The sequence below is a fragment of the Cenococcum geophilum genome (assembly GCF_001692895.1).
Source record: "Cenococcum geophilum 1.58 unplaced genomic scaffold K441scaffold_117, whole genome shotgun sequence".
In the NCBI taxonomy this organism is placed as follows: domain Eukaryota; kingdom Fungi; phylum Ascomycota; class Dothideomycetes; order Gloniales; family Gloniaceae; genus Cenococcum; species Cenococcum geophilum.
Window position 1 is genome coordinate 173,855 of NW_027137675.1, and position 11,943 is coordinate 185,797.

At 49.5% G+C, this 11,943-nt stretch overlaps 5 protein-coding genes across 5 annotated transcripts; 2 read left to right on the top strand and 3 right to left on the bottom strand.

Moving 5' to 3' along the window:
• Positions 1 to 2,323: 2,323 nt before the first annotated feature.
• Positions 2,324 to 5,202, top strand: K441DRAFT_701793 (uncharacterized protein). The gene is made up of 2 exons (XM_067653369.1): positions 2,324 to 2,833; positions 2,896 to 5,202. The coding sequence occupies exons 1-2, from the start codon at positions 2,451 to 2,453 to the stop codon at positions 4,832 to 4,834; spliced, it is 2,322 nt and encodes a 773-aa protein (XP_067496173.1). The 5' UTR covers positions 2,324 to 2,450; the 3' UTR covers positions 4,835 to 5,202.
• On the top strand, positions 5,090 to 6,991 carry K441DRAFT_713095 (uncharacterized protein; the record flags this gene model as incomplete). The annotated part of the gene is made up of 5 exons (XM_067653929.1): positions 5,090 to 5,092; positions 5,201 to 5,278; positions 5,527 to 5,605; positions 6,070 to 6,408; positions 6,462 to 6,991. 5 exons carry the CDS (start codon positions 5,090 to 5,092, stop codon positions 6,761 to 6,763), a joined length of 801 nt encoding a protein of 266 aa, XP_067496174.1. The 3' UTR covers positions 6,764 to 6,991.
• A 115-nt stretch (positions 6,992 to 7,106) lies between these two features.
• On the bottom strand, positions 7,107 to 8,508 carry K441DRAFT_598352 (ketol-acid reductoisomerase mitochondrial precursor; the record flags this gene model as incomplete). Its single annotated transcript, XM_067645105.1, has 4 exons — positions 7,107 to 7,817; positions 7,869 to 8,147; positions 8,216 to 8,247; positions 8,298 to 8,508. The coding sequence occupies 4 exons, from the start codon at positions 8,506 to 8,508 to the stop codon at positions 7,107 to 7,109; spliced, it is 1,233 nt and encodes a 410-aa protein (XP_067496175.1).
• Positions 8,509 to 8,991: 483 nt separating this feature from the next.
• On the bottom strand, positions 8,992 to 9,770 carry K441DRAFT_598406 (uncharacterized protein; the record flags this gene model as incomplete). The annotated part of the gene is made up of 4 exons (XM_067645110.1): positions 8,992 to 9,144; positions 9,202 to 9,491; positions 9,571 to 9,655; positions 9,750 to 9,770. 4 exons carry the CDS (start codon positions 9,768 to 9,770, stop codon positions 8,992 to 8,994), a joined length of 549 nt encoding a protein of 182 aa, XP_067496176.1.
• Positions 9,771 to 10,187: 417 nt separating this feature from the next.
• On the bottom strand, positions 10,188 to 11,208 carry K441DRAFT_672042 (putative riboflavin biosynthesis protein Rib7). The gene has a single exon (XM_067650507.1). It carries the CDS (start codon positions 11,095 to 11,097, stop codon positions 10,270 to 10,272), a length of 828 nt encoding a protein of 275 aa, XP_067496177.1. The 5' UTR covers positions 11,098 to 11,208; the 3' UTR covers positions 10,188 to 10,269.
• Positions 11,209 to 11,943: the final 735 nt, after the last annotated feature.

An 11,943-nucleotide genomic window follows, 5' to 3' on the forward strand; every position in this document is an offset into this window, starting at 1 on the left:
AAGACCTTCAGTTCAGAAGCTTCATACGGTAAAGTTGCCAACTTTTAGTGTTCTTTTAGCGTGCAATTCTAGCGTTCTTCGAGCGGTGAGAGGAACATCAAATTTTCGAGGCTGTGCAGGCAACATCACTCCGAATCAACGGATTCTAAAGATTGAACATCTCGGTACCAGTTCCAGGTATGTGGATAGAGTATTAAGTTCTATCTACTCTATCCACGCTTCCATGAAGGCATGGAGGCTCCAAGGCTCCATACGCCTTACTCAATAAGGTTTAAATTACCTCAAGGTTACTCTATCACACATAAAGTTGGTTCTCGGAGATATATATACCCTTTTCTTCTCTTATAGAAAATTAACGATGATGGTAAAATAAAGTACCTACCTCATCCTTAAACCTTCTTATGGAAGCGATGGAATTTCCACGGGTGCCATCTATACCTAGAGGTTATACTCCACATACTTGGAACTCTGGGCGCTACATGGGATATTTGGCTTCGAACCTGCAAGTTTTATTTCATGTCGGTAATGTTAAATAGTATTGATTCTAATCAAGCTCAAGTATTCTGGAAGTTAAACTCTCAGTAACCATCGAGTGGATTGTAGTGTAACAACTAAATCCTTGATTAACTCAGGAATAAACGTGTGTATGCTGCACGGATAACGTATTGCTTATCTATTATACTAGGGGTCTATTATTGTATTCTCTAACGAGGTTATTTGGAGAATGTTTATGATGTACGGAGATCGCTAACTAAGGGGTCGTTCGGTTCAGAATATGTTGATTCGGAGTGATTTTAGCTGCACAGCCTCGAAAATTTTGATATTCCTCTCACCGCTCGCAAAACGCCAGAATTGTACGCTAAAAAGTTGGTATGACTGAAGGTCTTCGCGTTAGTTTGAAAAGGAGCCTCGAGCTTCTCATTTGAATTCTAAAGCCTCTAGATTACATACGCCCGTGCTCTTACAAAGCCATAAACGCGTACTAAATTAGGAAGGAACGCGTCCTTTTCTGCCGGACTTTCAGCTTAGATCTGATCTGAAGTTTTGCAACTGAATGAGCCTTAAAGTTTTTACACTTTCCTAATTAGGAAGTTTGGCTTACCGCCCAGTAGAATATTATATATTTATCACTAAAGGCTTAAAACTCGCATTTAAAACACTGAATATCTATATATAAACAATTGCTAAGAAAGTAGGAAGAAGGCAGCGACTGTAGGGTGACAAGCTCCGCACCACTCAGCCACCAGACAAACCTACAAATGGTAAGCGAGTGACTGGGCACGTTGTGCGAAACAATATATAAGCGAGGTGACTCCGTCACCTGATAGCGACGAGATGTTACTGCTTAACTTAGAGGACCTTGTAGAGTCGGTGGCAGAGCCAGGAACCTACAGTCGCGCAAACCTCGCAACCCCAAACCAACTAGCTTATTAATTAATCAATTAATCGCCTCTATATTACCTCTTATTTGAAGCTTTAAAAAAGCCTCTACAGGGTGTACAGCATCCGGTGTTCCCCCCTCTGTGTACGCGCGCAACACACAGCAATTTCGCTTCGTACGCACTAAAGAATTTCAAGTTTAATTCTTGTAATTAAGCTTAAAAAATCAAGGGCTTTGCCTTTCTTGCAGGTGCACAGCTCTTTTGGCAAGCGCACAGTATCTACGCTGGATGGTGCACTTGACTAGTGATTACCGAGATTGCTGTGTGTTGCGCGCGCACACAGAGAGGGGCGGTAAGCGAAACTTCCTAAATAGGAAAGTGCAAAAACTTTAGTTCGCAAACCTGCTCGCTTAGGAGAACGACATCCCAGAGCCAAAAAAAATAAAGGTTGGGAGTGGCTGAGGGCTCATTTGACGTGACGCACAACAGAAATTCTGCGAGAAAAGCAACGCTGATCAATCAATAATTAAGTCAGTGGCTCAGACGAGAAACACGGTATAGCGAAGAGTATTGGTTGTATAACGAAGCTGACTGGGAGATTGGTATGAACCTACTCGTCGCAATTACGAGTGCAGATAGACGACTACGAATGAGTCACAATGGACTTATCTGTAAGGGCTCAAATACCAGGCGGTATCACGCATCTTGCAGGTCATCCAGTCAGATGATTACGATAGATACTAGTCGAGCTATCGAGAGCAGAGATGGGGAGCGGTAAGATTTGCCATGACCCAGTAAGCAATCGTAGCAAGGGAGTCACTGAACCGAGACAAGTATTACTGCCGAATCAGGCATAGCCGACGGATGCCTGCCGGTGTCTACCGTTTGCCTTGCCTCACCACTCGCCGCCTCTCTTACCTACTGAACCACGTCGTTTATAGTTTATATATTCGCTATGAGTCGCTGTGTTTCATCTACCACCTTTGTCGGTCGTCCGTGCCCGTTAGCTATTCTGAACACCGTGTCCTCACTATCACGTAAAAAGCCTCCAATCTGTATACTTGGAACATGAATGCCTTCAGGAAGCCGTCCCTGACCCCTAAGGCTTTATGTGATCAACGAGCTTTCTATTCGACTTCTCCGGGCCTTTTTCGAAACCAAGCATCTCATGCGTTTGACCTCGGAGCCCAATCCGATTCATCACCTAACTTAAGCCAATTATCACGAACTCACAGGAGGAACAAGAGCCGTGGTTGTGTCCAAGATCCAAACGGCTACAAGAGCCCAAATCGAGATATCAAACTAGTAAATGGTTATGGCCCTGGACCTGGAAGGCCACCTACGGATTGGAAACCTCAAAGGTCCAGGCAGCTAGTTAGACTGGTACTCGATTCCGATATACCTCTAGTCGACATTCCAGCTGCATTAAAAGATGGCGACTTCCACCCCTGGTAGGAGTGCTAAAATATGCTATTCATAACTAGGGAAATATCTCATACTGACTATCTTACAGTAAGACGAGCTGTCGCAGCCAGTTTATAAAGCTTACAGGAGTCTCACCAGACAAATGGCGACTGCACGACCCAAAGAAAAAGGAAGTTCGGAAAGCTCAAATGATAGAAGCTATGAACGTTGCTCTATCTGAGGAAGCTCTAGCGGAAGCTTCGTTGCCGAGCGAGCCATTTCCTGTAGCACTGGTTCCCCAGCAAGATACTCACTCTCAATATCCCGTGGACTCCTCAAATCTCACCCTTCCTAGCTCTGATTTGTCTTCTACTACCTTGACTCCAAGCGTATCCTCATTTCATCAATTGGAAACCACCTCTACGAACTCGGCAACACGTTTTAATTCGCCGGGTGATTGGACCAATGACTTTGGCCAAAACATTCCTGCTGTGCCAAATAGCTCAAGCATTATATCTAATGTTAAGCCTAATAATCCCGCCACTTTTGAGAAACAACACATGAGAAAGGTATCCGCTCCAGGAGACCTTGAAGGTGCCATGTCGAAACACACACGCTGGTCATCGAAGATCGTCCAGGATCGATTGTATGAGTTTATCAAGAAACGTTTGTCCATTTCACGATCCTCCATTGCCAGCGCCGTATCTTTAAGTGGCTCCATTAGATCCAGATGGTCCAATCATCGGACGTCCTCCCAACGTCTTGCTGACCGGCAGTCAACTGAGACGAGTACTGTTATGCACGAAATAAATGATACACCTATGAACGCTTCCTTCGGTTTTAATATTACGGATGCATTTGAGCATTTCTCCGGCGAGAACTACGATTATGTCACTGACTTGCTCGAAAGTTTCCATCAGTGCGGAGCAAGTGTTGATGACCGTAATTCTAGGGGCGAGACAGCTCTACATATTGCCGCAGGGCATGGTAACATCTCAGCCTGCGAGTTTCTCCTGAGAAAAGGCGCCAATGTGTATGCTACCACTTCCACCGGTGAATCTATCTCGGCATATACCAAATTAAAATCCCGAAGGGTCAAGGATCCAGGGCGGTATGCAAAGATCAAGATCTGCAGGAATATGATTAAGGAGCATGAAATGGGCAAACCGCTAAAGATCAGGAGCCCACCTCAAAAGAAGAAGAATGCTGTAGCCGTAACACCGACGGCTCAAGAGACCTGTCATGAGAGTCCTACGTGGATCGATGATCAATTAACGTCTAGCCCCATATCCTCAATAAGTATGATATTCATGAATGGCCCGTTATCGGGGGGGATGGACCCACCACAGGTACCTTGGGATACTATGTCTGGTAGGATCGCGCCCCCGGGTATCGCGCCCCTAGTGAACATGGGTAACTGCATAAGCCCCAATTTTCGCGACAGCATCCCCCCACAGGGTGCTCCAACCCCTAACTCTTTCAGCTACCCTCCAGGCCCCGGGCCCCTCTCACAACAATCTACCATGACCATAAACCCCCCTACTATCAATACGCCATTCGGGCCGGTCCAGTGGGAGTACGGAAGCAGTGGAGTCAATTTCGCCCCCGACGGAAGCGAAATAATCTACACGGTGAATCAAACGCCGCCCACATGGGTCAGCTCAGAGACATCGCAATATGCGTTGGATCCGGATTATCAAGCCGGCTTTGGACTTGCTGGACAGCACACTGCGCCAAGGCCTTTTGGGAACATACTCCAGGGCAATACTGAGCAGTACGATACCGTTTTAGCCAACACCCCCTCCAATAGCCGATTCTCAGGCCTTCCAGCCCTTGCTACAGGCACTCAAGGGGATTGGTATAGCATGGAGTTGTCACCTCGTCAACTGCTACCTGGTTCTGATGTCAACTATCCACCAACATCTGCACATGGCAGGCCAGTGTCACCTCTTTATGAAGAGGTGCCGTCTACATTTGAAGGCTCAAACGTTTTGTTTGGCGATGGTGTGACCTTTGGAGATCTAAATATGAATGCTTACCCTTGGTAAGAATTTGGGGGCCAACGTTGGTCCTAAATCTCTAAATGCAATCATGGGTTCGATTTTTCATAAGGAGCACATAGGCGTTCCAAGTAAGCAAGTATAAAACTCAAAAAAGGCTAGGAGTTATATAATCAGCAGTTATCCGAAATTCGATCTATCAGGTTAGGCTTGGTTGATTGTGGAAGAGGTAGATGAAAGGAATAGGGCCGAGTTTATTCGGGACAGCTTAAATTTCTATTTTGGGCGGCATCCTGCATTTTCATGGTAAAAGTTTGGATTGCTTCTTTAAAAAAATATCACGAAATCCAATTCACTTTTCGGTTTTTGAATGGCTTCCAATTATGAGTACTCTTATTTCGCAAAATAATATAGATACGTGAAGAGAAGAACACGACCATACCAATTCCACCGGAACATAAGCAACAACCAAAGACCCTACGCAGGGGCTGGGTAAGTACACCGCCTGCATTTAGCATTTAGGTAGACGTTAGGTTCTCTCAGGCCTAGTGACCTGGTTTGGAGCCACAAAAATGCGACTTAGACACCGAACAGATTGGTTTCAACTGCTATAAATCATACAGCTTCCGGGCTCACCGCTGGCGATTTGAAATAAGTTACGTGCCGCAATAGAAGGATTCTAGGTTACGTTCGCAGATGCTCGAAGCGGAACATTTCTGCTGCTTACGGAACATCCTTAGCCCCCTCTCCGCCAATCAGTCTTCGCAATTATTGGTGTTCAGAAAGAGGCAGCATCCTGCATGTATAGACGCAGCGCAGGTGAGCTGAAAACCAACAATTTCAGCCCCCAAATACGACATTGACATCGATATCCCCAACAACGGCCCCGCCGCACTACCGAACCTCAAACACCAGAACCGCCAAACCAGCGCCATAATCTCACACCTCTTGCCGTGCTCATCGGCCCGCCTTCCCCTTCACACCGTTCATATAGACAAAAAAACGCCAAACCCGTCTCTTGGCCCCTCAGCCTCCCTCACCGCTCCACCGCCTCTTCTCGGCAGCAATGCCTCTCCCCCTCTTCCCCCTCCTCTTCCTCCTCCCTCATCCCCACCACCCAGCCCCAGCACCAGCCCCAGCCTCGCACCAGCCCCAGCACCAAACGCCCCCTCCCCCTTCTCCTCCCCCTTAATCTCCCGCCCCCCTCCCGCAGCCATATCCTACGACCTCACCCACCCCTCCCACACAACCACCACGCTCCTGCCCTACTCCACCTGGTCCAGCGGCCTGCACCAGCACGCGACGCACACCGAATACCTGCCGCTCATCCGCAGCCGCATCGCACCGCACCAGGGCAACCGCACCCGCCGTCCAGCGCGCCCCGGCGAACGGCGCTGGGATCGACGTCGAGGTCCCCAGGGGCGCGAGGCATGAGTTTCGGGGGGAGATGGGGGGCGCGGACGCTAAGACGGGGAGCTACTGGGACGGCTGCCGCAGAGAGGGCCACGGGGGGGGGAGGCGAAGATGGAGGCGAAGAGGGCGACGACGAAGCCGTCGTAGTGGTCGAGCGTACAGCACCGCACTGCACTGCACCGCACCGGCCAGCGGACAGGACGAAGAGCGTATGTTTTTCTGGTACCTGAACGGCGTTGTCCTCGCTGCTCGAAACGCACAGTCGACAAGCTGGTGGCGCGGGGTTGTGACGGACTGGTGGGCGGTGCTGAGTCTGTTATTTTCCGCGAGCTGGATAACCTGTCTGTTTTCTGGGATTTGGGGGCGGGGAGGCTTGAGGGGTCAGCGCCGGTGCTGAGGCTGGCGTATGCGGTGGAGGCGCTCGTGACGGGGTCGGTTTTGGGCGTGGCGGGTTTGCTGGGTAAGTGCTGTGGGGTTAGGGCTGTTAGGAGGGAGAGGATGCCGCATCTGCTTTGGGATGAATGGGAGAGGAGAAAGCCAGGAGGCGGGAAGAAGAGATCGTGAGTTGATAAGATGCAGCAGCCACGTTAAGCAAGGAGAGAGGCCAAATTTGAGAAAAATAGGTATCAATCAGCTGTGTTCGGAACCATGAATAAATCGACTTTTCAAGACGCATGCCCAATCCTGTTGGTTACAGAACACGGCCAAAAAAAATAGCTGCGCCCAAGGACGGTAGAGGTGAACGCCGGTTTGCCGAAAGAATGAGATAATCTACAGTTTCACGGATCCACTTTTGGGATCGCTTCTCCGCTCAGATCTTTCCCCTCAGCCTTCACCCGATCTCCAGTCATATCTCGTCAGCGATTTACTTCTGATTCTCAGGACGCAGAGATCTGTAGAGTTTTCATCAGTCACTACTTTTCAGAAGTTGGAGAAATGATTTCACCCACCGCACAGCCTTGCCGGCCCTCCAGATCTCCAATCCAGCAATCTCGTCCATCTCCTGCTGGTACGCCTCACGGTAATCCGGACGGCTGTTGTATTCAAGAGACCTCTTGGTCTCAGTGCCATCCCGAACGGAGTCGTATAGGTCATTGAAGACGGGCTTCAGGGTGTCCTTGAAGCGCTTGCTCCAGTCGATGGCACCGCGCCTGGCGGTGGTCGAGCAAGCCGCGTACATGTAGTCCATACCATTCTGGCCGATCAGAGGGTACAAGCTCTGGGTAGCCTCCTCAACAGTCTCGTTGAAGGCCTCGCTGGGGGTGTGGCCCCTCTCGCGGAGAACCTCGTACTGAGCGAGGAACATGCCGTTAATGCCACCCATCAAGCAGCCACGCTCGCCATACAGATCGGAGTAGACCTCCTTCTCGAAGGTCGTCTTGTAGAGGTATCCACTGCCGACAGCGACGCCGAGAGCGACAGCTTTCTCCTCAGCTTTGCCAGTCACATCCTGGTAGACGGCGATGGAAGAGTTAATACCACGGCCCTCACGGAATAGGGTGCGGACGGTACGGCCAGAGCCCTTGGGGGCAACGAGGATGACGTCGATGTCCTTGGGGACGTCGACCTTGGTGAGGTCCTTGAAGACGGGAGAGAAACCGTGGGAGAAGTAGAGAGTCTAGCCTTTGATTAGCTTTAATTGTCAGTTATTTTTCATAAAACAGTATACCTTGCCCTTGGTTAATTGAGGCTTGATAGCGGGCCATGTCTCGCTCTGAGCAGCGTCGGAGAGCAAGTTCATGACAATGGTGCCCTTGGAGATAGCCTCGTCAATGTCGAACAAGTTCTTTCCTGGGATCCAGCCATCTTGCTCCGCCTCTTTCCATGATGCACCGTTCTTCCGGACGCCAACGATGACATTGAGACCGTTATCGCGAAGGTTGAGACCTTGGCCGTGACCTTGGGAACCGTAGCCGATGAGTGCGAGAGTGTCGTCCTTAAAGTACTCCTACGATCAACTGTCAACATACTGCTCCCACGATATTTGATCAATTGGTGGTGTAGGCGGTAACTCACCAAAAGCCTTTCCCTCGGCCAGTCCTCACGCTCTATGCAGTTTGTTAGTGGGGTCGAGAAAGCTTCTTTTCATAGCGCATACCGAAGACAGTCTCCTTCGTGCCAGCGAAGTCAATGGTCTTCACGCCACGAGTTTGCTGGAAGGGAGTGCTGACAGCAGCCTTTGGTGCGGCAGCAATACCAGCTCTGGCAGCGCCCACTGCCGCGACGAATGTTCGTCGCTGGACGACTGGGGCAGCCGTCAATTGCTTGACGGAGTTGCGCAGAGCCCTGCTTGCACCACGGGCAGCCATTTTGAAAGTAATTTGAGAGGAAGAAATGTGTGGAGTGGAGATGTTGGGGCTGTAAGAAATTATGAACAAGGGCGCAAGTGCGAGTGTGGGCTGGGATTTTTTGCGGTGTGAGCACAAAGCCTCCGAAAGTCGCCTGGGTATTGAGCGGTCGTGGACCGGTATAATGCGACATCGGCCGTCAATCATCTTCAGAATTCGCGCCTAATATAAATAATCTGCAAACCGCAAACCTAGAAAACTTGGAAAATTCCTATAGCCTGCCTCGGAAATAATGTAAAATTGAATATCTATACGAGAAAGCGCCACATCATTCATCTAGCAGCTGCCCGGTCATCCAACGCAAAAAGCTACTATGACGCATTTAATAACCCTCGAAGAAGCATCCCGTATATGTACGCCCGCTCCCCATGACGCCAATTCTCAAATGCTCGCTTGCGTGCCCTGAAAACCATTGCGTTTGTTTTACCATCATTTGGCAAGCCCTTATTTCAAAACGCGCTCATAGGATTGGCCTTTGACCGACCCTCCACCCATGGCTGACCGCACATTGCGCTTAAATCCTTCCCTGTTGGACTTGAGATCTTCAGCAGCCTCCTTGTTTAGAGGATCGGATGCGTTAGGTTCGAGGAACAGGAACTATGTTCTGTTAGCGGTTCTGTTCTTGTCCATTTGCTTGCGTCCGGAGTAACCAACCTGCAGGCCGACAATCACGGCATTCAAATTCAATACTGGCTTCCAATCCTCTCTCAAGATATTCAAACAGACATTGCCCTCCAAATCGATATTAGGATGGTAAATCTTCTGGGTGCATTTGACCTTTGGAGGGTCGTGCGGGAAATTCTGGTTGATGGCGAAGCTGAAGTTGAACCGCCCGCCCTTATACATTCCCTCGTCTGGATCGATTGTTAAGGTGAAGTTTAGGATGTCATCGGGATTCGGGAAGTAGGTTTTCATGGTTGAACCAAGCGACAGTTCCGACAAATCTAGAGAGCAACCAGTCAGCCACGCCCCGGCTAGTTTCTATGATCTTTCACAGGTTCTGAGGGGTGAGGATGGCCATACCCTTTTGGACTCGTAGCTGTGCGGCGGTAACTTTCTTCTTCTTGGGTCCAGTCGCAGCAGACTCATCCTGCTGCTGCTTCTGCTTCTGTAAGACAGTCAGCGCACAAGTTGGTTGGAGAGGCTTCAGGCCTCAGAAGCGGCCCAGGTTCAGGAATGACGCATGATAGCGGAATGCATACCATAGACCATATTTTCAACATATTGCTAGTAATTCACGGTCAAGCAGGGCTAGCCGCGGTAGATCTGAAACGCTTGGTCTTGCCGGGAAGATAAAGCGGCAAGTGGATGACTGGGGCAGTCTAAATAGACTACTAGTTTGTGCAGCTGAAGGAATGACAGGGCGTAGGAAGATTTAAAGGAACAACGTCGTGCAGAAGGAAAGAGAATGGGGCAGAAGAGAAAAGATAGCTGCATTAATGACTGCGTTGTTGAACGATGAATCGCCCCAGGCTCGTTGGTCCCGAGTGCCGAGGATGCCCCGCCACATCAGGCTTCCTCAAGTTTTCAAAGCTGCCTCCACTGAAGAGAGGGCTGCGTTGGAATAATACTTTGATAGTATCCCGCTATTCCTTTATCTAGTGATACCGTTACGCCTGCCAATGTGGATTGTTCTTGTATCATTCATTGAAGCTTCTAGTCACCGCCAATCACTATAGGCAGGGCTACTGTGCTATATTTTAGACCAAACTAAATCTATCTCTACTGCAGTTTCCCACAGAGCACAACATCTTCTCCAAAAGGATGCCACTTCACATCTTTTAGTCTTGCGGCAGGAATAGGGGTCCCATCAGCAGACCATCTCCGTGGCGGAGAGACAATCACTCCACTTTGTCCAAGCCAAGTAGGAGCAATAGTAACAATGACTGAACCAATTAGTGCAGCATAATGCGGCTGAAGTAAATCATTTATGACTGTCCCACCGCCCTCAATCATAACACTTTGGATCCCATGGTCTCTCAAAGCTTGTAAGATATCTGCCCAATCTAATTTGCCTTTAGAAGGGCCAGTATCTGAGATATTGAGTGTAATGAACTTGCCACCAAGATGCTCTAGCAGTACTCTCTTTTGGTCAGGCGGATGCTTTGCGCAGATAATGTAGGGCGCTCGTCCCTTTCCGTAAGCTGCTAGTGCAAGAACTTTCGAATCACTGGAAAAGTCCCAGCGCAGAGTTGGATCCAGAACTACTGGACGCGGCTGGCCTTCCAGACCCTCACCTCCATACCCACCTACACCTTCGATCCGGCAATTCAAGCTCGGATCGTCCGCTATTGCCGTCCCAACTCCAACTAGGATGGCTTGATGTCGAGAGCGCAGATAATGTGTCATGGCTTTCGATTGAGGGCCAGAGAGGAGGGTCTGAGTACCTGGCAAAAGGGCCAGTGAAGAGTCTAGAGATGTGGCGAAGGTGAGGGTCGTAAATGTCCTTCGTGTTTCGTCATCGGCGCGGTATTTAGGGGGCAGGTGAGGTTCTAGAAAATCTCGTTCGAATTCGGGAAACTGAAGTGCATCTCTTTGCCTCTCCGCCATCGCTTCAGGCTCAGGCCGTGAACCTTGATCCTGCTGGCTAAGTGAAAGAGGTCAGAGGCTTGCCAATGGTATACAAGTAAATAGCTGGAATCCGAGATTTTACTACTCTAGCAATAGTATATCCACATTGTCTCGTTCCCAGACCTTCTTGCCAAGGCTTACCTTGCCAAGCCGCTAGCCGCTTTTGGCAAGACCTTCGTTAGAAGGTCTGGTACACGGTTCGGATTTTTGTTAGTCCCGCGCGGGGTATTTAGGCCTATATACACCTACTTTAAGCCAAATTGTCTCAACTCTTATAGCTCCCTAGCTATTCCTAATGGCTAAATTACTAAGCACCTGGCGAAAAAGACTACGTTGCCTGATTTGCCCGATTCTAATTCGTTATCTCGTCGTCGCGCCGACGCCCCGAGTCGTAGCAGCCCACGACCACCGCCGCCCTCTTCTACTGTAGCCAGAGTACCCAAACCGACAAGGCAGCTTTAAATAATAACTAAGGACTACTAGCAGGTATAGATTTGCTTTATAGAGGGGTAAGCTTTAGGTAGAGCCTCGTGTAAAGCTTTAATAAAACTTATGTAGAGCTTTAGTAGGGCTTACGCAGAGCCCTTAGCAGAGCTCCGCGTAGAGCTTCGTGCGAGTTCTGCAGAGTTCGTGCAGATTCGTGCAGAGCTTTGTGCAGAGCTTTATGGCGGAGCCTCCGTACGCAGAGCTTCGTGCAGAGCTTCATGCAGAGCTTTATGCAGAGCCTCCGTACGCAGAGCTTCGTGCAGAGCCTCCGTACGCAGAGCTTCGTGCGAGGGCTTCGTGCAGAGCTTCGCGCCAGGCCTTCGTGCAGAGCTCCTGCAG